At 41.3% G+C, this 24,133-nt stretch overlaps 1 protein-coding gene across 7 annotated transcripts in view; it reads right to left on the bottom strand.

Moving 5' to 3' along the window:
* The window catches only part of Atp1b3 (ATPase Na+/K+ transporting subunit beta 3), a 33,809-nt gene extending 10,462 nt beyond the window's left edge, over positions 1-23,347 (bottom strand). For 2 of the 7 annotated variants that reach the window (XR_015440837.1, XM_087186275.1), the window contains exons 1-3: positions 22,974-23,252; positions 6,300-6,428; positions 4,756-4,863 (exon numbers count right to left, since the gene is read on the bottom strand). Coding sequence is in view for 6 of the 7 variants with exons in the window: in XM_087186275.1 (XP_087042401.1) it covers positions 4,756-4,863; positions 6,300-6,428; positions 22,974-23,082 (346 nt within the window). In the remaining variant the exon portion in view is untranslated. Of the gene's footprint in view, positions 1-4,755; positions 4,864-6,299; positions 6,429-7,625; positions 7,725-18,401; positions 18,522-22,973 lie in introns of those variants that run through there. The other 5 variants (XM_087186277.1, XM_004834366.3, XM_087186278.1 and 2 more) reach the window with 5 other exon arrangements.
* Between the last annotated feature and the right edge of the window lie 786 nt (positions 23,348-24,133).

The raw sequence follows: 24,133 nt of genomic DNA, 5'->3' as shown, positions 1-24,133 counted from the left end.
CTAAAGAGATAAATTGAAAGCCAGGGATGTAGCTCAGTGGCACAGCACTTACCTGGCAAGCATGAGGCCCTGAGTTCGATTCCTGTTACTGGAAAAGCAACCCCCCCCCCACCCAAAACCTGGAAAACAAAACAAAAATCCCTGTAGAAAAGAAAAAAGGCAAATTCCAAAGAACTAAAACCTGTACATAGCTAACCTCAAATACAAAGGCAGAACTGAATACTTTTCAGAAATAAAGGGCTCAAAATTTACATTTCCTGTAACCTTTCTTATAAACTGACTCGAGAATATACTCCCATCAAACTGGGACTGAGGTTAGGGTGTGGTTCAATGGTAGAACACTTAACTAGCATATGCAAGGCTCTGGGTTAGAATCCCAGCAATGCAAGAAACCAACCAAAATCAAACATGCAAAACTGGAAAGGGTTGGAGTGCACTTCAGTGAGAGCAGCTGCTCAGCATACAAGGCCCTGGGACTCAGTCCCAAGCACCAAAAATACAATAGAGAAAACACCCCCAACCCCAAATCCTCCACCACTGCCACCAACACCAAAAGCAAAATTAGAGAGTAAATGAAAAGACAGGGGCAAGCTGGGTGTGGTAGTGCATGCCTGAAATCCCAACACTCTGAGGAAGGAGGATTTCAAGTTCTAGCTCAGCCTGGCCAACTTACTAAGATGTTTCAAAATAAAAAATATAAAGGCTAGAAATGTAGCTCAGTGCCCTGTGTTTGATCCCCAGGAAGACAAAAAAACCCCCAAAAAACAAAAAACAGGAGTGGGCAGGGGATTTAGCTCAGTGGTTCCACTGACTGTCTTGCAAGCACAAGGTGCAGAGTTCAATCCCCGGTACCAAAAAAAAAAGCAGGAGCAAAGAAACAGTGGATGCAACTAACGGCAGTGATAAGAGACACTGCAGGTACTAAAGACCACAGAGGAGGAGAAAGGCTCTAGGATGGAGATTTCCAGAAAGAAAAGACTCAAGAGAAACTTCAAATAATAGTTTACAAATTAGGGAGTCACAAGAGAATGCCTACAGATGATACAGAAGATCTAAGTATAAAATAGCAACCAAGAAAAGAAAATAAAAATAATTGAGAAGGGGGAAGGGCTAAGGCTGTGAGCTAAGCAAAAACAATATATAAAAGTGATAAATCAATAATTAGGTGATTTGGGCCGGGGATTTAGCTCAGTGGTTCTGCCGCTTGCTTCGCAAGCACAAGGACCAGAGTTCGATCCCCGGTACCAAAAAAAAAAAAAAAGTGAAAGATCAATAACCAGCAGAAAAAGTACAGTATTTACATATGAAAAACACCAAAAATAAGGACAAAGCACAAGGTTATTTCATAATAAAAATATATCGATGACCAGATTATTTCTCACAGCCTCTACTGCTCCCTTCCTTGCCAAGTTAACCATCTCTGCTTTACCTGGGTTACTGTAACAATGTCCTAGTTTCCCTGTTCCTACCCTACAGCCTTGTTTCAAAAAGCAGTCTGAGCCAGGGATTTAGCTCAGTGGCAACAGGCCTGCCTCGAAAGCACAAGGAACTGAGTTTGATCCCCTGTACAAAAAAAAAAAAAAAAAAAGAAAAAAGTTAAATAAAGCAGTCTGAGTACCCTTTAAAAATGTGAGTTAGATCATGTTATTCTCTGCTTAAAACTCTTGATCTTGAGCCAGGCTTGGTGGGACATGCCCATAATCCCAGCACTTGGGAGGAGGATTCCTGAGTTCAAGGCCAGCCTGGGTTACATAGTAAGACTGACTCAAAAAACCAAAACCAACCCAGTAAAAACCAACCCCCCCATCTTAGCCAGGGGTAGTGGTGCACACTTGTAATCACAGCTACTCAGGAAGCTGAGGCAAGAAGATAGCAAATTCAAGCCCAGACTGGGCAACTTAATGTGACCTTGGTCTCAAAAAACTAAAAGGAGGGCCAGGGATTTAGCTCAGTGGTGCTGAGCCTGCCTTGCAAGTTCGAGGTCTGGGAGTTCGAATCCCCAGGACCAGGAAAACAAACAAACAAATAAATGGGTTGGGGATATAGCTCAGAGGTCCCTGTATTCAGTTCCTAGTACTGCAAACAAATATGCCCAACCTCAGTCACTATAAAAGCCAAAGAATTTAACTGCCATCTAAGAACCTTTGCAATCTGGTCTTTAGTTTTAATTACTGTAATTAATCAATTAGGTACTGCAGATTGAATCCAGGGTCTTCGCATTGAGCTACATCCCAACCCTACTAGTTTTTTATTTTGAGGCAAGGTCTTGCTAAGCTGCCCAGGACTTGCCATCTTCTGCCTCAGCCTCCCAGAGGGCTAGCACTACAGGTGTGTACACCAAGCCCAGCTGCAGCCTGGTCCTTCTTCAGCTCCCTGACCTCAGTCTCCTACTATTCTCCCCGTGCTTCACTCCATCCAGCCCCTCTTGCTTCCTTGATGAACTGTGAACTGACCAAGCACAATAAACCTTAGGGCACTTGCACCTATTGCTGTCTTTTTGTTTTTGTTTTTAGTACTGGGGATCAGGATTGAACTCGGGACCTTGTGCTTGCGTGGCAGGCGCCGGAACCACTGAGCTAAATCCCCAGCCCCTGCTGCTGTCTTTTTGGATATTTCCGTGGCTAATTTCCCTCAATCTTTTGAGGCATGGAAGTCTTCCTAGTCAACCCCTTTAAGCCTGAAGCCCTTTTCACCTCTTTCTACCTCCTTTCTCTGCTTTATTTTCCTCCTCAACACGTATTACTATGTATTACAGCAATATACTACAAGCTCCATGAAGAAAGGATTTTTTTCTTTTGTTTATGTATTTAACTGTCAAAGCAAAGAGGTTTATGAAGACAGCTAGAAGATAACATGGGATCAGCAGAGATTTAGGGTTTAACATGGGAAGGAGGTGAAGATTGACAAGCTGACAGGAAGAATCCAATGAAGACAGCAAGGCTACATTTCCATGAGAAGAGACAGTCAACAGCATGTTTCTGAGCTAGAGGGACAAGAGCCAAAGCAGCTGTGGTTTAGGAAACCTCAGATGAGAGGAAGAGCAGCTTCCCTGAGAGGAAAGGGTCACTGACAACACAGCTCCAACTGTCCATCTGTCTTACTGGTAATGGGGAAACTGAGTTCTCATCTGAGTACTTCTCTTATCTCTTGAAGCAAGCAAGGAATCACGTTGAATGAAGAAAGTAAGACAAGGAAAAGGTAAGGGGTGAGAGGCCTGACAGACTTAGGTAGAGAATGACAATCAGCCCTTCAAAACCACAAGAAAGCCAGTGTGATCACCAGGCAGTCAGGCACGTCCAACTGAGAGAAGTGAGCAGGTAGTTAGTGCTGACAGTTGTGTTTTCAGCAGCACTGCTGCTCAGCATAGGCTCAGAGGACGATAAGTTCCATCCAGAAACCGTGTGATTTTTATCCAAGAGAGTTCTGCCACAAGTGATCAACAGAGAGGCCAGGATTTTAGAGTACCAGTGAAAGTAAAAATTAAATAAAAAACCATAGAATTAATAAGCCAGCTAAGAAGGGACATTGGGGTGGGAGCTGACATACAGTAAATGAATAAGCAACTAGAAGTCCTACTGAGGTAGAATAACACAAAGAAGTTGAATAGGCAAGCTAGAGGGGAGAAGGTGGTGTTAGGAAAGCCTGTTCAGTCAGTGATTCCAATAATGGAGCCTCCCTGTTCTAAGGAGTAACTAAGTGTAGGTGTGTGTGGCTGAGGAGGAGATGATTAAGAACAGGTCAGAGTGGAACTGGGGGTTTAGCTCAATGGTGCCGCCTGCACAAGGTCCTGAGTTCAATCCCTGGTATCAAAAAAAAAAGAAAAAGAAAAAGAAAAGGTCAGGGTGTTTGATGATTATTCATGTAATTATTAGTATCATTCACATGAATAATTAGGCTAGGCAAAACAGAAAAATTTGGGCTAGGTGGCTACTAAAGAGCATTACAAAATCAGAAAAACATAACTAATAAGGTACATTAAAAATCTGACAGATTTAAAATAATATTCCCATTCCCCATACAAATATTACAACAAATGCAAAAGATCCAAATACTGTCTCTAACCAAGTACCTTACTTACTTGGTTTCCATCCCCAGCACTGGAAAAAAACAAATCAAAGCAGGGCTGGGGATTTAGCTCAGTGGTTCCGGTGCCTGCCTTGAATGCGCAAGGTCCCAAGTTCGATCCCCAGTAACCCCCCAAAAAACCCAAAAAAACAAAACAAAAAAAACAAAGCAAAAAAGCTCCGAGGTATCATTTTCTACAAGACAAATTTGCTAGATTAGTAAAATACTTTCAGGTGTTTTGTTTTGCTTTGTATGAGACAAGGCAGTCTAGGGTGGCTTCGAACTCACTATATAGCCAGGCTGGCCTTCAACTCATGATCTTCCTGCCTCAGCCTCTCTAATGTTGAGATCTCACCACATCCAGCCACTTTTCACTTTAATGCAGACATAAATGTTATGTCTCAGCAAACCTAGTATACTTAAAGCATAGATTAAAATAAAAAACAAATTGACTTTTCATTCACCTTAGATCCCATATGCCTTTTCATAATTTAGAACATTCTTACAACTGGGGCTAGGGATGTAGCTCAGTGGCACTATGCCAGCTTGGCAAGTGCAAGGTCCTGAGTTCTATCCCCAGTACGGGGTAGTGGCGGGGGCGCGGGGGATGATCTTCTTATAACTAATCATAACTTGGTGCTGGGTTCTAGAATTAAAATCTTTTACCTTACTCTAAGAAAACATACTTACACTTTAGAAACTTCTTAAGGTCTTTAATGTATCCTTCATAGGAACTTGGATCAGACACACTGAATGTATATTCCAATGCAGTCACTGGTTTTGGAAAAACCATAAGTCCTAAAAACAGATAAAAGAAAAGGGGAAATTAACTATATCAAATTCCCCTCTCTCCTTCTCTTTAACTCTTATCCCTAAAATGCAGGTCTCAGTAGATAACGTGGAAAACTGTGTTCAGATATGCTAAAATTATTAACAACTTCCTATTTCTACTCAAATATGAAAGTAAAGACATCTAAAATTCAACTCAAATCTTCAAAACCATCTCGGACAATACCAATTAGAAAAGTTATTGTTTATACCATAGTTGACACCTGTGTATACAGATCGTGTTAATAAGGTTGAAAAGAATATGCAAACATTTATCTGTAAGAAATCAAGCTTTCAACTTTAATATTATAAACACACCTCGTATCTAAAACTGTACTATATATGCATTTTACACTGTAAGTATAATATGCTTGATAAATAATTTTAAGAAACTTAAAAATAGTGAACATATTTTACTGTACATATAATTCATGGAATTATAAACAGTTTAGCATTTCTGAAATAGATCACACTATGGTCAAAGATAATAGTCACATGACTTAGCAAGAAAATATCTTTGATAGTCTAGATAGAAAAAAACCAAACCAGGGCCACAGTGAAACATGAGGGGAAAATTAACATAGAGTTAGTCCGTGATACAGTACTTGGTCAAATAAACTAAGAGAAAAGACTTATTCAGGATGCTCAGTTAAATACTACCTGTAAACAAAGGAAACCATTCAATTTGTAAGAATAGTTGGGGAAATTGGTTCAGCCTGGCTCTAATATGACTCAGAAATCTATCAGTGAGTACGGATCTAGACCAGGGTTCCTCAACACTGGGACTAAGAAGCTTGGCCTGGATAACTGTTGTGAGGGGCTGTCCTGTGCACCGTAGGATATTTAGCAGCATCCCTGACTTTTAGTTGCAACAGTCCCTCTAGTTCCAACAACCTAAAACATCTCTAGATAATGCTGAATCACCCTGGAGGACAAATGACCAGTGGCTGAAAAACCAATGCTCTAGAGAGAAACTTGCCACACTTCCACCTTCCTAGCCTGCTGGTGTACTATTCTTGCTATACAAATCCAACTCCTCTACATAGAACCTTCCTTTCTCTATCATCAGCAGCTCTCCTCTTTCCTCCGCTCCTCTACCCTCCTTCTTTTCCTTTCTCCACCCATCTCCTTGCAAGCTCAAGGTCCTGAGTTCTTTCCCCAGTACTCCCCGCAAAAATCAAATTGTCCACATTACCCAATCCTAAGGTTTAGCTTTTTTCTACAATAAAAAAGACTTATGATGGGGGCCAGGGATTTTGCTCAGTGGTTCCGCCACCTGCTTTGCAAGCACAAGGTCCGGAGTTCAATCCCCGGTACCAAAACAAAACAAAACAAAACAAAATTTGTGATGAAGATAAACTAGAATCCAATTTTGTTAAATGTTATGATAACTGGAAAATAATTACCTGGACTAGGAATCTGGTCACGATATTTTGGAACCTCATCATTCAGAGTCTGAAGCATAGCCCACATTGTGAATGAGAAGAGTGCAGCCAGGAACCCATAAAAAACTAGGTAGAAGAGCAAGATCAAACCTGTAAAACAAATTAAAACCCATCAAATGTGGAAATACACTCATGTACACATGCTTGGCCAGGTTAAAAACAAGCTCAAGCTTTGCCATGCACATAGCCAAGTATCCTCATATTCAGGACAGAAGAATTTGCCCAAGCAAGGGGTATTTCAGCAGGCAGCACCCACTCATCCCATGAGCCCTCCTTTTTTTTTTTTTTTTTCTGGTACTTCCAAGTTAAAGTAGCTTCTGTCATTCCCACTCTGTTTCAAAGTCAGAGCTTTAAAATTCCAGCATGTAGGGGAGTGTTTCCCAAAATGAATCTGATGCCCTCTAAAAAGAGAAAACAATGATTTTTACATGGGACAACACCTCTCCCAATATAGCTGCACAGGTAAGTGGCAAAAGAATCTGTACATTAAGCCCGTATTTTACACTGTAACTACTGGTATAAATCCAAGTTTTAAAGTGAGTGGACTTAATAACCAGGAAATGTGCAAAGAAGACAAAAATCATTAAGATGATACTCAATGAATGAAGTTTAAGAGACACTAGCCAAGTGGAAGGGCTCATGCAAAAGTGAAAAGTGAGTAAGACACTCTCCTGCTGGCAAAAGCAAGATTTGGCAGATATGTTTCAACATCAATGGCTTATTTCTTTCTTTATAATATAAAATGCTTAGATCTATCCCAAGCCAATGACTCATTTTTTGGAGCACCTACAATCAATTTTTCTCACTTACATTCAAAGATAACATCAGAAGTCATTACAATCAAGATTTACTTCAGAATATATTGTTATATCCATTCATTTATATTGAAATGCTTAAAAAATTGATCAAAGATACTAAACTTGTAGGTACAACAAAACAGAAAATACTTAATACCACAGAGTTGCAATCATATCTGCTTTATTTCCCAGTCTTTATAACCTACTATTTTGTTTGCCTGAAGGGTTCTACGTGGACCCCTACAGAGAGTACTTCAGAGGGTTTCTAGGATTTTTCTAATAATATATTCTTGAACATATTCATTTTTCTCCATGGTGATTGACTGCACAACTACCTTCTGATTTTCAAATAACTCCATGACCCCAAAACAGATTATGCCAAGTTAGATAACTACATATCAGGAAACCGTTCCTTACTCCCTTTTTCAAGAAGGGGAAATAAAGCAGTTTCATTCTAATTTAACTAGATCACACCCCTCCCCCCAGTTACCAAAGAGCCAAGATAAGGAGCAAGAAGACAGAAGAAAGAGAGCAGGACAGGATGTCACCTTCAAACAGCATCACTTCCCTACCACATACTGCAATCCTGCTGCAGAAAAAGAAAAGGAAGACCAATCTCAAAGGGGTGATTCATTTGCTACAGAGGGAAACGAAATCACATAGCCTAAATACCATTTTAGTGACAAAAAAAGGGGATTCTTTCAGATGTAAATGTGTGTAGAAAATATGGATAAAATCCTTTATACAGAAGACCAGGATGGACAAATGCAGTGGTCTTCAGTTCATGAACATAATTTGTTCCACGATTTTGGAAAAGATGGGCACCTTTGTGTTTGTGCGGGAAAAATGTGTAGTCATGTTCCTCACCTGACGTACAGTTTGCAAACAAAAACAAAATTGTGCCAAACGCTTTTGTTTGTGAACTGAGGTGCCACTGTATATAAACTGATGTGGCTGTATGAGAGTAAAACTTCACTTACAAAAACAGGTACACTGGTGCCATAACAGTTTATCAACTCATGCACCACATATTAAACTTGAGATACCATTCTTTTCATATCATTTTCAAAGTTTTAAATTTCCAAGAAAAAGAATATAATGAAATTTATAAAAGTTACAAAATGAGTATACAGCAGCCATGAGCAAGCTGTATCCAAGTCTAATCCCAGCTATGCAGGAGATCATAAATTCCAGGTCAGTCCAGGTATCTTAGCAAGACTGTCTCAAAATAAAATTAAAAAGGGCTGGGGATGTACCTCAGTGGTAGAATGCTTGCCTGGTATGTGTGAAGTCCTGGATTCAATACCCTCAGTACTGCAAACAGAACATATACACACAAACTAACATCCATTCCTAAATCTGCTGCTACACACTAGCAGTCACTAGATGTTAAGTAAACAAATTGTTTTCAGCTTTGAAGGGACTTTTCCCTACTTGAAAAATTCTGTTTGCCAAGATCCAAACCTAATACTTAAAAATTAAAACTAAGCTAGGTGTGGTGGCACATGCCTGTGATTCCAGCACTGGGAGGTTGTGGCCAGCCTGAACTACATAGCAAGTTCAATGCCAACCTGGACTACTTAGGAGATTCTGCCTCAAAAACAAAATGAAGGCCACAAGAACAAGAAAATAGTAAAAAAAAAAACTATAATCAAATGAAAGACCATTCAAAAAAAAGTAAAGAGGGCCGGGGATTTAGCTCGGTTTTGCCGCCTGCTGAGCAAGCGCCAAGGACCAGAGTTCAATCCCCATTATCAAAAAAAAAAAAAAAAAAAAAAAAAAAGAAAAGAAAGACCATACATAAAGGTAGTGATACTTTCTTTTTTGGTACCGGCCACTACCCCAGCACTGGGGAGGCTGAGGCAGGAGGATTGCCTTGAGCTGGAGACCAGTCTGGGTTACATAATGAGTTCAGGGCCAGCCTGAACTACAAAGGGAGAACCTGCCTCCAAAAACCAAACCAAACCAAACCAAACAATATTTTTATTTATTTTTATTTTTAATTTTTTTTTGGTACGGGGGATCGAACTCAGGTCCTTGCGCTTGTGCAGCAGGCAGCGAAACCACTGAGCTAAATCCCTGGCCCCCAAACAATATTTTTGGCTCAGGGCAAAAGCTCTGGGGTTAATCCCCAGTACTTCCAAAACAAAAAGAATACGGACTTTGACCTCTTAAGAAACATCAAGTTTGTGGAGTTTTTTGGTCTTGTCTGTGGTACTGGGGATTGAACCCAGGGCATTGTGCTCAGTAGTAGGCAAGTACTCTCAACACTGATCTACACCTCTGGCTTGAAACATCAGTATTTTAAAGAGTCTGAGGTCAAAAGAATCATAACCAAAGATGTTTATTCAAACACCAAACAGTTTAATGCTGTAATCTGCATTTTTCTACTGTCACATTGTCATTTTTACCATACAGAAAGATGACAAATGCTATTTATTCACTCAGATCTAAGGACACATAAGAGAAGAGTTGACAAGCCTGTAATCCCAGCTACTTGGGAAACTGAGGCAGGAAGATTCTAAGCTGAGGGCTAGCCTGGACAACTTAGCAAGACTGTCTTGAAATTTAAAAAATTTTTTTTAAAGAATAGGAGTGTGGGGCCAGGAATTTAGCTCAGTGGCACCACGTCTGCCTCACAGGTGCAAGGTCCTGAGTTCAATCCCCGGTACAAATGAAAAAAAGGGGGAATGTGTTGCTTCCTGGGAGGTTTTGGGTTCAATTGCTTATGGTGGTGGAAATAAGGGAAGATAGGAGGAAGAAGAAGGAAGAAGAGGAAATCAAGGGGGAAAAGAGAAGGAAGAGGGAGGGGGGAAGAGACGATGTCAAATGATTTACAATTTCAGCCCCTCTTATACAAGCACTGATCCTCTTCCCTCTCTTTTTATCTGATCTTGAAAGGCCCCATAGGGCCAGGGATTTAGCTCAGTGGTTTTGCTGCCTGCTGTGCAAGCACAAGGACCCAAGTTTGATCCCCGGTACCAAAAAAAAAAAAGTATTCCTTTTGGGGCTGGGGATTTAGCTCAGTGGTTCTGTCACCTGCCTCGAAAGTGCAAGGACCAGAGTTTGATCCTTGGTACCAAAAAAAAAAAAAAAAAGAAAAAAAAAAAGAAAAGCCCCAATACTCCAATCTTTTCCTTTTATTTCTGACGACAGGAGAGAGGAAATCCAGTGGGTGGCAGTACAGCAGGGTGGTTATAAATAGGTAGGCCAGAGTCAGGTGTGGCCTTGGGCATACACCCTGTCTCCATTCCCACATGAAAAAAGGAGTGACAGTAGTATCTAGCTAATTATTCACTGTAGAAAGTAAAATCAAAGTCATGAGATTTAACACTAAAAACAAAACTCTTAAGGGGCGGAAAAAGGCCAACAAACTAGAAATGATTTTTGGAATGCTACTGCAATTAAACTTTATAAGCTTAAGTTTTAAAGTTTAACCTAATCAATTTATTTTATTCTCAAAAAAATCTCTTAATGAATGAGGATGGATTTATGTGGACTTTGTAAAAGAAACCAAGAAACAAGAAATCTGGCCAAGTTTTACCCTGTGTCATCCAGGAGCAGTGGGTCCTGTCCTGCTAGTGTTTCAACCCCAGCTGGTAGAGTTCAATTCCGGCATGACCAGGGCAAGCACAAGGCTCAACCCTCCGCAGCATGGCCCTGTCCAGAGGTGGCCCAGCCACAGCTACCGGCCTGGGAGGTGCCTACCCCTACTCAGGTTTGTAGCATTAGCTAGAAAACAATGGAACTCAAGAAAGAGCTGTGTTTAGGGTTTTAATAGTTTTATTATAAAGGAAAACATAACCTGTGAAACCACCACTCTAAGAAAGAACATTTCCATCATCTCCAAAAGGTTCCTTTTGTCCCAGTAATTCACACACCACACCAGGAGTCAATTATTTCCTATTTTTTCCTAATTTGTATTTTATATCACTTTAAAATTTTTAATTTTTAATATTTAATTAACAATCTTGAATTAAAATCCCAACAATACGGCAGGAATAAACTTAAAACTAGCCAATTTAATATTTGGCATTTTCAAAGCAGGTTAAGAAAACCACAGTGTTGTTTATAGAAAGACTTAAAATTAAAACACATAATGGTTCAAAATAAACAGGAAAATAAATGTGGCATTACTGTAAGCAAACTAGAATTTGAGATAAGTATTAACAGCAAGGGAGGTATTAATGGCAAGATATATTTTATATTAACAAAAAGTAAAAAAACACATCAAGGCACAGCACATTCTACTACAAGCACAAACATATACACAAACACACATAATCCTACAATCATGACTAGAGATTTTTACTTATCTTTCCCAGAAATCCAAACACTGACTAAATATCAAAATGAACATAGTTTTTTTCTTTTTCTTGAGACAGGGTCTTGCTATGTAGTTCAGGCTGGCCTTGAACTTACTATGTAGCCCAGGTTGGCCGTGAACTCATGGCGATCTTCCAGCCTCAGCCTTCCAAGTGCTGGGATTATAGGTGTGCACCACCATCCTGGCCATCAAAATGACTATTAAGTATTTTTTAAACAAAACTGTTTTTTAAAAAAATTCTTTTATTGGGCCGGGGATTTAGCTCAGTGGTTCCGCTGCCTGCCTCACAAGCACAAGGACCCAAATTCGATCCCCGGTACCGAAAAAAAAAAAAATTATTTTATCGGTACATTTTAGGTATACAATACGTTTACATTTATGATTGGGCGCTTGTACCTGTACATGATGTATCTTGGTTCTTTTTTCCCCATTACCTGTGCGCCCTCCACCCTTCCCTATTTACACAGATTCCATTTCCATTTTTTTTCTTTTCTCATAATTTTTCCTTTCCCTTCTTTCCTTTCACCTTCCCCTCCCACCACCCCTACACCTTTGGACCTTTTCCTATTTCAAATTATCAATTATTCTAAATAAAACTGTTTCTAATACATATAGAACTTTGTAGTCACCAGAAAAAAAAATAAATAAAAACAGGGCCTCATGCATGCTAAGCAAGCATTCTATCAGTAAATAATGCCTCTGTCAGAAAATATACTCTTTACAACTTAGAACACTAACCCCAAAATGAGCAGAACTTAAATTACAAAAAGTAGGGTTGGAAGTATAGTTCATCAGTAGAATACCTGATTAACATGTAGGTTCAATCCCTAGGACCCCCCCACAAAAATGTGAAACATTAAAACAAAGAGCTCCCCCATCCAAGCCAAGTGTGGTGGTGTGTGATCCCAGCACTTAAAGCAGCTGAAGGGAGGAGGACCACAAGCCTGAGTGCCGCATAAGCAATTTAGTGAGACTTTGTCTCAAAATACAGTATTTTTAATTTTTGGTACTGGGGATCGAACTCAGGACCTTGTGCTTTCGAGGTAGGCGCCGGAAGCACTGAGCTAAATCCCAGGCCAAAATACAGTGTTTTTAAAAAGGAGAGTGGGATGGGAATGCAGCTCAGTGGTAAAGCATCCCTGGGTTCTACCCTCTGTACCACAAAAAGAAAAACACAAAAACAACAAGGCCATAGTCTCTAAAATCAAAATAATTAGACACTGACAATAAATAAAAATTTAGAAAATGATTTCTTAAAATTTCAAGAGCAAGACATGGTGGTATGTGCCTGTAAGTCTAGCATTCTGGGAGGATGAGGCATAATGACTGCAAGCTCAAGCTCATCCTGGGCAACTTACTGACTTAGACCCTGTATCAGAACAAAACATTAAGAAAGGGGGCTGGAGATGTAGCTTGGTGGAAAAGCCCTGGGGGTTCAATCCTCACTGCTGCAAACAAAACAAAACCAGAAAAAAAATCCAAGCCAAACACAGTTCATTTCTGTTACTGTCATGTGTGAGTACTATTCCATTGTGTAGACATACCAGTTTGTATATCCGTTTAATCTGCTGCTGATGGAATCCTGGGCTGTTTCCAGTTTGGGGCTATTGTGAATAGAGCTACTGTGGGCACTCTTGTACAAGTATTTCTGTGGGCACATGTTTTCATTCCTCTTGGGTAAACACTTAAGAGAACTGCTGGCTCAGTGGTTAGGTGCAATTTACTTCATTTTTGGAGACAGGGTCTTGCTATGTAGCCAGGCTGGCCTCGAACTTGCAATGATCCTCCTACCTCAGCCTCCCGAGTGCTAGGATTACGGGTGTGAGTCACCATGCCTGGCTCTACCTTTTTTTTTTTTTTTTTTGTATACTGGTGATTAAGCCCAGAGCTGTCCTGCTGAACCACATCCCTAGCATCCTCTTTGCCCCTTTTAGAGACGGTGCACCAATTCGCTGCTCATTTTTGTAAATCAAATACTGCAAAGCAGCCAATATTATCTATTGCCACTTTTTTTTTTCTGTTCCCGGAGATTGGACTCAGAACCTTGTGCTTGTGAGGCAGGCGCGGTGCCATTGAGGTAAATCCCTGGCCCCTCTATTGCTACTTTTAATAGCAGAGTTAAGAAACTGCAACAGGTACCATGTGGCCAGCAAAACCTAAAATACTTACATGGGCCTTTAAAGTTTGCTGCCTCCTATTCTAAAACATTTATACAGGCTTTGTTTTTTGGTATGGGGGATCGAACTCTGGACCTTGTGTTTGCAAGGCAGGCAGCGGAACAACTGAGCTAGATCCTCAGCCCTATATAGGCTTTGTTTTTAATTCCAAAGTGAGACTCAAAACTACATACAACTTTCCTCTCTTATGGAGGAAACTAAGGCTGAGAGATTTTAAGTGAATTATCTAAGCTTAGATGTAGGTGTGGAAATAGAATTTAAGCCTATATTCTGAGTCCCAGCCTGCTCTTCATCTCGGGGCATTGTTAGTGGATTTCTATGATGTATCAAGTAAAAATATGTATGTGCGGTTTTACTATGGTGCTCTATCTGGAAACTTCAAAATGAAGCAAATTTAATGGAACAGAGTCACAGTGACCTGAGTAATGGAATTATGCCTTCCTGTACAATAATCTTGATAAATAAAACTTTCAGTGTGGATGGAGTTAAGCCAGTAACTTACAATACTCTCAACTTAACCCAATGACCAGATGAATCATAAGCTGAAATTAATTAGCTGACAATTTGTTCGTCAGAAAAATAGCAATGCTATCAGTGCAATGCTCTAGGGAAATAAAATGCAGATGTAAATCCTGCACGTACACACACAGGCAGGCAAATAGGGATACAAAGATTTAGGCATTACTGGAATGCCAAGCTACATGAACTTAAATAAACTTTCTGAGAGCAGTGGGGATCCAAACATGGTTTGGGGTTTAGGGAATAGCTGCAGCCTTAGATATAATGACAGCAGTGAGGTTACGCCAGTTTAGGTCACAATGATTCCAAGAAATTGTCTGGCTCTTCCTAGAGCTACATGAGGAGTTGAGAGCCCACCTTCCTCAGAGTCATCAATATGACATTATATTTTTTAAAAGGCACCAGATAAAAGTTGGAAAGCCAATTATCTATTTGTATTTGGAACAACTTTGAAAAAAATTACAAAAAATCTTCATCTGATGTTTTAAGTTTTTTACAGGGAGAATTTTTTTTTTTGGTACTGGGGATTGAACTCGGGACCTTGCACTTGCAAGGCAGGCGGCGGAACCACTGAGCTAAATCCCCGGCCCTGTTTTAAGTTTTTTAATCAAAGAATTTATAAGAAAGGCACTGTAGATGCTGGTAAAATGGGGACAGGGTTAATGTGAGTGCTAGGAATATGATATTTTAAACAGGTGGCTAGATGAAGCTAGGAAAAAAATGAGCATCGTGGTGTTCTTTAAACACTTTCACAAGATGAGGGAGGGAGGCCACTGAAAGGGCCACACACACTTAAGAGATGTTTGGAAGCAAAACTGGCACAGTATGGCCAGGGTGACAACCCAAACCTAGAAAAGGATGGTGAAACTGCTAAAAATTGGAAATATAAGAGCAATCCAGAACTTCCATGAAGGAAGTAGAATAAGCTCTGTTTACCATGTGATGTATATGGTATTGGAGTTATAGAATTAGTGAAGCCATCTAAGCCTTACTCTCTCAAGGTTGTGGGATATGCAGGAAGCAAGTACAGGGACTTAGCATCTGAGATGTCAGCCAAGAAGCAAAAGTTGTGAATGATCTTTACAACTGTTTTAAAAGACTGCCAGGAAAGATGGACAAAATAAGGTCAAAGATAGCACCTGGGAAATATACATTTAGGAAACAAGAAAAAACAGGAAGAGACTAGGAAAGGAATGGTTAGAGAAGTACAGAGTTGGGGCAAGACTGTAGGGTCACTTTTTATGGGCCAGATACTGAAAACCAGCTAAAAACCACAAGAAAAATAGTCCATGCCTTGGAAGGTCAGTTTCCAAAGCTGTACTTTACCATGTTGCCAGCAAAGTATTAAGAGGAAGTCACAAATGACAGCTAGTTCTACCTATGTCTCAGAAACAAAAGTTTCAACAGGTATGTGAAAAGTTTTAAGGAATCTTTTCAGAATTATTTCTCCCTGTAGTGGAGAGAAAGACATTAGATAAATCCTCACTGAATATGAGAGTAGGTAACTTAAGGGAGAAAAAAAGACTTTATAAAGTTTTCAAAAAAGATGCTGAAAAGAGCAAAAAAGCAGAAAGCAGAAGACATGGATAAAAACGCCGGGTTTTTTTTAGTCTTAACAGATACACAATTCAGACATGCCACAAATTCACCTGAGTCTCTCTGTAATGAGTTAAGTGGAATAAACTCCAATACCCTCCTCACCACTCCCACTCCCATGCTGGTGACTGAACCTAAGGCTCTATACATGCTAGGCAAGCACTAAGCTTCTTTTAACACCAAACTTTTATGAAAACCATCAATATGTAGCAAAAAAGGGTGGAAACTATCCAAACACTGGGAGAATGATTATATGGTACACTAACATCATAAAACACTGAGGACATTAAAAGCAATATTGCAGAAGACTATGTGGGGAATATTTCATACTTCTCATTCATTCAACCAATTTTTTTACATTTCTACTAAGTGTCAGGAAAGGGTAGTGTTACAAAATCAAAGATGAGTAAAACATATAAAAAGCTGATTAGCAGGGCTGGGAGTGTAGTTTGGTGGTAGGGTTCCATGTTCAACACTGAAAAAACAAAACACCAGAAGCAGCTTACAGTCCAGTAAACTGGCAGTTACAATAACATATAAAATGTGACCAAGGCCCTAAGAGGAAAAGGTGTTATGGGATACATAGGAACACATCACCCAGGCTTAAGGCAAAGAGGAATTCAAAGACGTTTTCCGAAGATCAGGCTATCAAAGCTGACATCTAAGTAGCTAGCCCAAGGTGGAATAATCAAAAGAGAGGCCCTGGGACCGGAGATTTACCTCAGTGGTTCTGCCATTTGCCTCGAAAGCACAAGGTCCTGAGTTCGATCCCCAGTACCAAAAAAAAAAAAAAGAGAGGCCCAGAAAGGGAAGAAAAGAATTACATAGAATGATAGAGACAGGTGACAGGAGAGAAATAAGCCAGTAAGATTTTTCTTTTTTGAGACAGGTTCTCAATATCTAATTCAGGTTGGCCTTAAACTCACTGTGTAGCCTAGGCTGGGCTCAAACTCACAGTGATCCAATTGTCTCAGCCTCCCAAATACTAGGATTACAGGCATGCACCACTAAGCCAGGCAAGCCAGTGAGATTATAAAGAATTTGCACGCCTTGCTACGAAGCCCGAGGGCAACAGAGACAAGAAGTGGTACCTAAGAAAGGTCCAACTGAAGAATTTTGATAGGCAGCTGGTAACAATAATAAAAGTCATATGAACAGTCACATAGGTTTGGGAGTCCCAACAGACAGCAACTCAAGCCGCTGGAACAGAAACTTCAAGTACAAAGTGTGGAAAGTCACCACAAAGGTGATGAAGAGCCCTACGGATGCCCCTGCCCCACACACTGGCCTCTAAGAAAAAGGCAGAGGGCCAGGGATTTAGATCAGTGGTACTGAACCTGCCTTGCAAGCAGAGGTCCTGAGTTGAATCCTCAGTACACGGAAAAAAAAAAACTGCAGAGGAGTAAAAACCACTCTCCTTGAGCATTAAGTGATAAAATCAGCTGTGTACTTAAAAACTTTATGCATGCCTTAAAATTTTATTTACATGATAAAACTTAATGATTATACTAAATGGCTATAGATTATAATTTTATTTGAAGCTCAACACAAGGAATGGATATTTAGAAAATAATAAATTTATCTTTCAAAATTAAATGCTTTTCTATTTATATAATCAGTGTTAAACAGTCAGTCTTTAACCAAATATGATAAATCATGGAAAAGTTGTTATTATACATAGACAGCTTTTTAGAAACACCTCTACAGGTATAAATTCTTTTTTTTTCGGTACTGGGGATTGAACTCAGGACCTTGCACTTGCAATGCAGGCACGGCACCACTGAGCTGAATCCCCGGCCCCTCTACAGGTATAAATTCAAAAGTCAAAAAAAAAAAAAAATCAAGCTAGACATACATCTGTAATCCTAGCACTATGGGATGCTGAGGCAGGAGGTAGCAAGTTTGAGCCCAGCATGGGTAACTTAAGAGACCCTGTCTCAAAATTTAAAGAAGGGCTGGGCTGGGGTTATAGCTCAGTGAGAAGGCCCTGAGTTCAATCCAAAGTACCACAAAAAATAAACATCAAAGTACTTTGAGAGCAGGATGAAGTTTCTTCTTTAACACTGCTAAAGCACATACTACCATAATTACAATGGCACCTGTAACACAACTCATAAACTTACCCCTTCCCTACCTTCTACCACACGACTACTTCCTAGACAATCCAGGAAGTGCTTGCTGTCTTGCTCCTGCTGGGTGATGGCTCAGTACTTGCCCTGGTCTGTGCTGCCACACCCACCACTGGCCTGCATTTACTGCACAACTTACACACAAGGTAAGGCAAGTACTGTTACTTTCCCAAAGGTGCACATTCTTGTGAAGTTTCATCAATGTCACAGTCACAGGACTAAGACCACATCTTACAATACTATGTAACAGCCAGGAGTGGTGTCACAGGCCTGTAATTCCAGCTATTTAGGAGGCTGAAGCAGGAGGATCAAAAGTTTAAGGCTGGCCTGGGCAACTCAGCTAGAACCTGTCTCAAAAATAAAAGGACAGGGATGTAGCTCAGTGGTAGGGCACTTGCTTAGCACGTGTGAATCCCTATTTGATTCTTAGTACTGCAAAAAAACCCCACCAAAAACCAAAAAAAGCTGAAACAAACAAAAAATACTCTATGTGATACTGGGAAAATAAACACACTTGCCTTCTCCCCTATAGTTAAGACACTCAAGATGGGATGGGAGTCAGATCTCCAGAGTAGAGCATTTACTGAGGCATGACCCAGAATAGGAGCAGGTGACTGAGAATATGGCACTTCATGGACCTATAATAAAAGAAAAGGCATGTGAACAACACATAGTTGCTAACAGTTTTGGTCCAGAATCCTGACTATGCTTGGAAATCCCTAACTTGAGTTTTAAGTTAATGTCAACAAACAACCTTAATATAATGAAACCTAAAAAAAAAAGCAAAAAACACATTATGATACAGTAAAAAAAAAAAGCCAGGCATGGTGGTACACATCTGTAATCCCAGAACTGAGGGAAGAGGATCAATGTGAGTTCGAGGCCAGCCTGGGCTACATAGTGAGTTCAAGGCCTTCCTGGAATACCCAGTGAGACCCCGTTTTTTGTTTTTTTTTTAAAGGCGTGGAGTCTGAAGGCCCAAGGATTCTATCAGTGACTCAATCAGTAAATTTTGGCAAATCAGATCAGATCTGTATTTTCAATCTTCTTATTATGCTGAATATACAGATACCCTGATGTAAATGCATTTCTTACGGTGTGGCTCATGAGGGCACTGGCTACATTAATGGCATTCCAGCTTTTCTGACTGTGAGTCAGGGTAAGCAATGTCTCTTACATCAAGGTAACTGCATATATAAAATATACAAACATTTCAGGAAACAACTCTTTTCCTTAGAATAAACAGTAGGTAGAAAAACCTTATTTTACTATTACATTTCATTTTTCAAGATGTTAACTGCAACACAAAGCTCACTACCTATCCTAAGTAACAATAAATGATCATCTAACCTTTTTACGCTATTTTGACTCTAACTGTATTTAATGCACTGAAGTTACTTAATATTTGTAATATCAGCCACCAAGTGCTAAATTTTGACTTGTGTTGTCATAAACAAATGTCAACTATATATTACTGATGTATCACTGCTCAGCTTGAGAAACAACTCTAACTACTCTGATCACCCACTTGCTTTAGGAGGCTTCGTGGAAATCAAATGAGGCAACTTATGTGCATGCAACCATTCTGAAACTAATGTAACCAAATGTAAGACATTAGCCAAATATACAAGCAGTTGTCACTCAAAATCTTTATAAAGCTGTTTCAATAAGGTGATGTGACGTAACCATGCAATACTTTTATTTTACCCAAAATGTTCATAGTAGAATTGTTTTTAAAAACTTAATGTTTAAATAAAATATTTATTACAGTAAAAGATACATTGCCATTAATTCCCTCTCAAAAATACTTTTTAAATAAGTGTGCTTTTTATTTATCTAATGCACTCGACAAACACCTCAGAGCAAAAGTGGACAGACATACATTTAAGTGTACAGAAGTAAATGTAAAAACTATACCCAGGAAACATCATGAATGAATGTCTATAAAACTCTAGGATTAGAAGACTTGACTTTACACACCAGCAGAGCCAGCAACTTTACAAGGTTAAAAAAAGATTTTTTTTCTTCCCACCACTTATAAACTCGAAGACAGGTAAAATTAAACCAGGCACGGTGGCACATGCCTGTAATCCCAGCACCTGGGGGGCTGAGGCAGAAGGATCACTGGGAGTTTGAGGCCAGCCTGGGCTACACAGTAAATTCAAGGCCAGCCTGAACTACATAGTGAAACCTTGTCTCAAAATCAGAAAAAGCACCACCATGCCTGTAATCCCAGCACTTGGGAGGCTGAACAGGAGGACTGCTGCAGAGTTCCAGACCAGCCTGAACCTCAAAGCAAGGCCCTGTCTAAAAAAAAAAAGACAATAGCTTCAAGATTGGTGAAGGTATAAGACATCACAACTGAATACACTTGGTGGGAGTGTAAATTGACAGAAACTTTCAGGAAGGCATTACAACAAATTTTTCAAAATATAGAAGGTATGTAAGAAGTCAGGTATGTGCATGGTTGGTTATCCCAGAACTCAGGAGGCTGAGGCAGGAGGATTGCTATGAATTCAAGGCCAGCTTGGGCTACACTGAGTTCAAGGCCAGCCTGAACTACATAGTAAGACCCTGTTGCAAAAAACAAAAAATAAAATAAAATAGTATACAAGAATGGGCTGGAAATTCCACCAGTACAAACATATCCCAAGGAAATGTGCAAAAATGTACATGCCACAGGGAAGGGAATAGGAAGAGCAGCAGTACACACAATAATGAAAGAAAAAAAAAGATCACAGCACATTTAACTATAGAATGAGATATCTGTCAGCTTAAAAAGGTCAGTAAAAATGCTGATATAGATCTTTATTAACAAGAGAAGAGACTCACAGTACACTAAGAAGGTTATACTGTATGAGCTCTCTTAGTTAAAAAAAAATAAATGTTACACCATCTCAGGAAAGATATATATACTCGAAGGCCAGTGATGAAATCAGGCAACTGGCCCACACGGGCCTCTCTGGGAATTAAAGGGCACCTCTCCTGGCAGACAGCCTCACAGGAACTCAGCTCTCCAAACTGAGCTTGCCTTTGTGAGAATTAGCACTCATATTCTTGTATACTAGTTTATTATCCCTTCTCTAGGCAAGTCCAGCCACGCTCCAGGGATGATGGATTGCAGCTTCCTCTCCCCTCACCCATATATCCTAAGAGACATACTTGTGTTGGGACAGGAGCAGAGATAATTTTCAGCTATTTATACCATTCTATGCTGGCTTACCATTAGTAAAATGAACAGAGATTTACTACTTGTTGAAAGGAATAATACTGATTCTGAAAAAAGTCTTGCCTTAATCCTTATAAAACTAATCCCAACTTAATTTGTATGTGCTACTACACCTCCTGTACTTTGATAATTTAAACATGTTATCTATTTAAATGCCTATCCCCAAGAAAGTCTCTACCCCAAGATTATACAATATAAAGGTTAAAGGGCACTATCTGTATTAAGAAAAGTCATTCTAACAAAATGAAGCTACTCAATGCTAGAAATAAGACGGCACTGAGAAAGGGAGAAATGATGGGAAAAGTAACCTATAAAAATTAGTATCTCCCCACCACTCAAAATTTCTTAAACAGTACACGCTAGAAGAGAGGAATTAAATCTTAGGAGCCAGCCATAGTGGCAAATACCTGCAGTTCCAGAAATTTGGGAGGCTGAAGCAGGAAGGTCACCTGAGGCCAGAATGATTTACACAGTGAGTTCAAGACCAGCCTGAACTACATAACAAGACCTTGTCTCAAAAAAATTAAAAAGAAAAACAACTGGGCTGGGGATTTAGCTCAGTGGTTCCAGCGCCTGCCTCACAAGCACAAGGACCTGAGTTCAATTCCCGGTACCAAAAAAAAAAAAAAAATAGAAAACCAACTTAGGTCTTAGAAGTGCTCATCATTTTTTTTTCATCCAACTCTGGATATAGGATCTGTTCATCACACTAGTGTGTTCCCAAAAGAAGACAGCAATTTAAACAAAAATCATGAGTGATTACCATGCAGTTAGGCAAGGCATCCATAAAATAATACAACCGCTGGACTAGGATTAAAGGAGAACTGGGTTCTTTTCTTGGCTATATGGAATATGTAATTTTACACAAGCAAAAGCACAACCTCTCTGGGTCTCATTTTTCTCATCTCTGAACTCGAGGTTGGTCCCTTTCAGCTTGATAAGTCTTCAAGTCGCCTTTGCAGCCTGGAGGAGCCCATTTCACTCAGCGACAAGTTTATTTTCTGAGTCATACCTCATTTATTCTCTTTATGCTTCTCTTAAAAATGTCGTGCACCAATAGCTCTCAACTTGGGAAATTTATTCCCACTCAGTAAAAAAAGGTCAAGATCCACTAACAGAACATTTTTCAAAAGGACAAAAAAAAATTAGTTTACTTAAGTGTAAAAGTGAAAATAAAATACACTTGTCCATCCTCATACTGTAATGTAATTTTTCGAACAAAAACCGCACCCTAAAACATCACTACAACAAGTAGTGACGGGATTAAATATTTCTTTTAAAACAAAGAGTTCATGCAGAAACAAGCTGCTAATACAGAACCATCATTCACATGTTTTGAAGGTGGAGGGTGCTGCTCAGACAGGATTTACTTTTCTCCAAAGAAGCAAGTTTGTAAGGAAGACAACCCGCGGCAATTAAAAGAGGAGGCACCACCTTTTTAGGGGCCTTTTCTCGAGTTCAAGTGCATTTTCGTACACAATGTGCTTCTGTGTTCACCTCGCAGGCACACGTCCCCGCGACCCACACTCGCTCGCGACAATCGCTCGCGCTCTCCGACTGGCTGGGGAGGCGGCGTGGAGTCACAAGATAGCGGCGGGAGTGGAAATTTCCTCTCGGCAGCGGGCGCGCTCCGTACAAAGGAGGCCGCCCGGGGCTCGGCCCGCACGCCCGGGGCTCGGCCGGCGAGGACCGGCTTCCGGCCCGGGCAGCACGTGCGCCCACCCGGGCGGAGGAAGGAGACAGGCCGGGGCCGCCCGCGGACACCGCGCCTCGGCGGAGCCGCGAGCAATGAATGGGGGCGCGCTCGGCCTCCGCCCGCGCCTGAGAGCGCGAGGGGCCCACCCGCCGTCCGCCTGCTTACCCCAGCTCTTGGCGGTGCGCCCCAGGAACTCTCGGGTGGTCGGGTTGTACAAGAAGAGCTTCCACTCAGCCAGGCTCTCGTTGAAAGACTTCTTCTCGCCCTTCGTCATGGTGGGCGTGCGGGCGACGAGGCGTGCGGAGGAGCGTCCCGGCGGTAGCGGCGCAGCCCGGCGACGGCGGCGGAGGGCGGAACGGCCCAGAACACCTCCTCCTCACCGGGAACACTGCAGCCGACTGAGCCGCGCTGAGCCGGCGCTCGTTCGGGCCGCGGGTCCTTGACGTCTCCGCCCGCCGCAGCCAATCCCCGCGCCGCTCTGCCGCCCCCGCCGCCGCCCCCTCTGCCTCCCGCCCGCGGCAGGGCGCAGCCCGCGGCGCCGCGCACGCCCCGCCCCTCGGCCCCGGCCCGGCCGGGTCCGGCTCGGAGGATCTCGGGCTCCCACGGCGCTGGCAGGAGGAAGGAAGAGCGACGCGTAGCTGCGCTCAGAGATCCGAAGGGCTTAGTTGACAGCAAGTCCGTAACCGGCGAGAGGTCGGTATCCCAGTCCGTCGCGTTTCGCAGGTAGCGCTCGCAGGGGACCAGGCTCTGAGGAGTTGCTGTCTGCGGCGGCGAGGGTCCGAGACAGCACGGAAAGACCCGGAGTCGTCCTCACCGAGAGGGTACCTCACCTCTGAGCCGTCTCCAGGCGTCGTTCCCGGAGATCTGTGACGTCACGAAGAGATCCCAGCGAGGACCTCGTTCGGGAATTAGCACTGCCGTGAGCCCTGCTGCTCCAACGCTGCCTGCACCCTGGCTCCTTTTAGAGCAGGAATCTTAGGTCAACGGGAATTCCATTCTGAATATGCCGGTGTTAATAATTAAAAAGCAAAATAAAGGATAAGTAATAAGAAGCAAGAAGATAGGTCTTTTGCTCATGGGAAGGGAAGGGCACCAAGAGATGGAGGTAGGGGGAAAGGAAGGGAGAGGAAGAAATAAAGAGAATTAAGATGCGTTATGTGCGTGTACCAACTGCTCACGATGAAAGTGATCATGCACTGCATACATGTACCAATAAAAATCTTAAACCATAAATATGCTGCCATGAATGAAATGGAGGATAGTATAGGTTTTCTCCAGAGTCAGTTTATCAATGAAATCATAGAGGTCCTCTCAACTAAAAGTCA

This window comes from Heterocephalus glaber, unplaced genomic scaffold (genome assembly GCF_053883595.1).
Source record: "Heterocephalus glaber isolate CG9 unplaced genomic scaffold, H.glaber_assembly_v1.0 deba00001504, whole genome shotgun sequence".
NCBI lineage: Eukaryota > Metazoa > Chordata > Mammalia > Rodentia > Bathyergidae > Heterocephalus > Heterocephalus glaber.
This window is presented reverse-complemented; position numbering and strand designations above follow the sequence as displayed.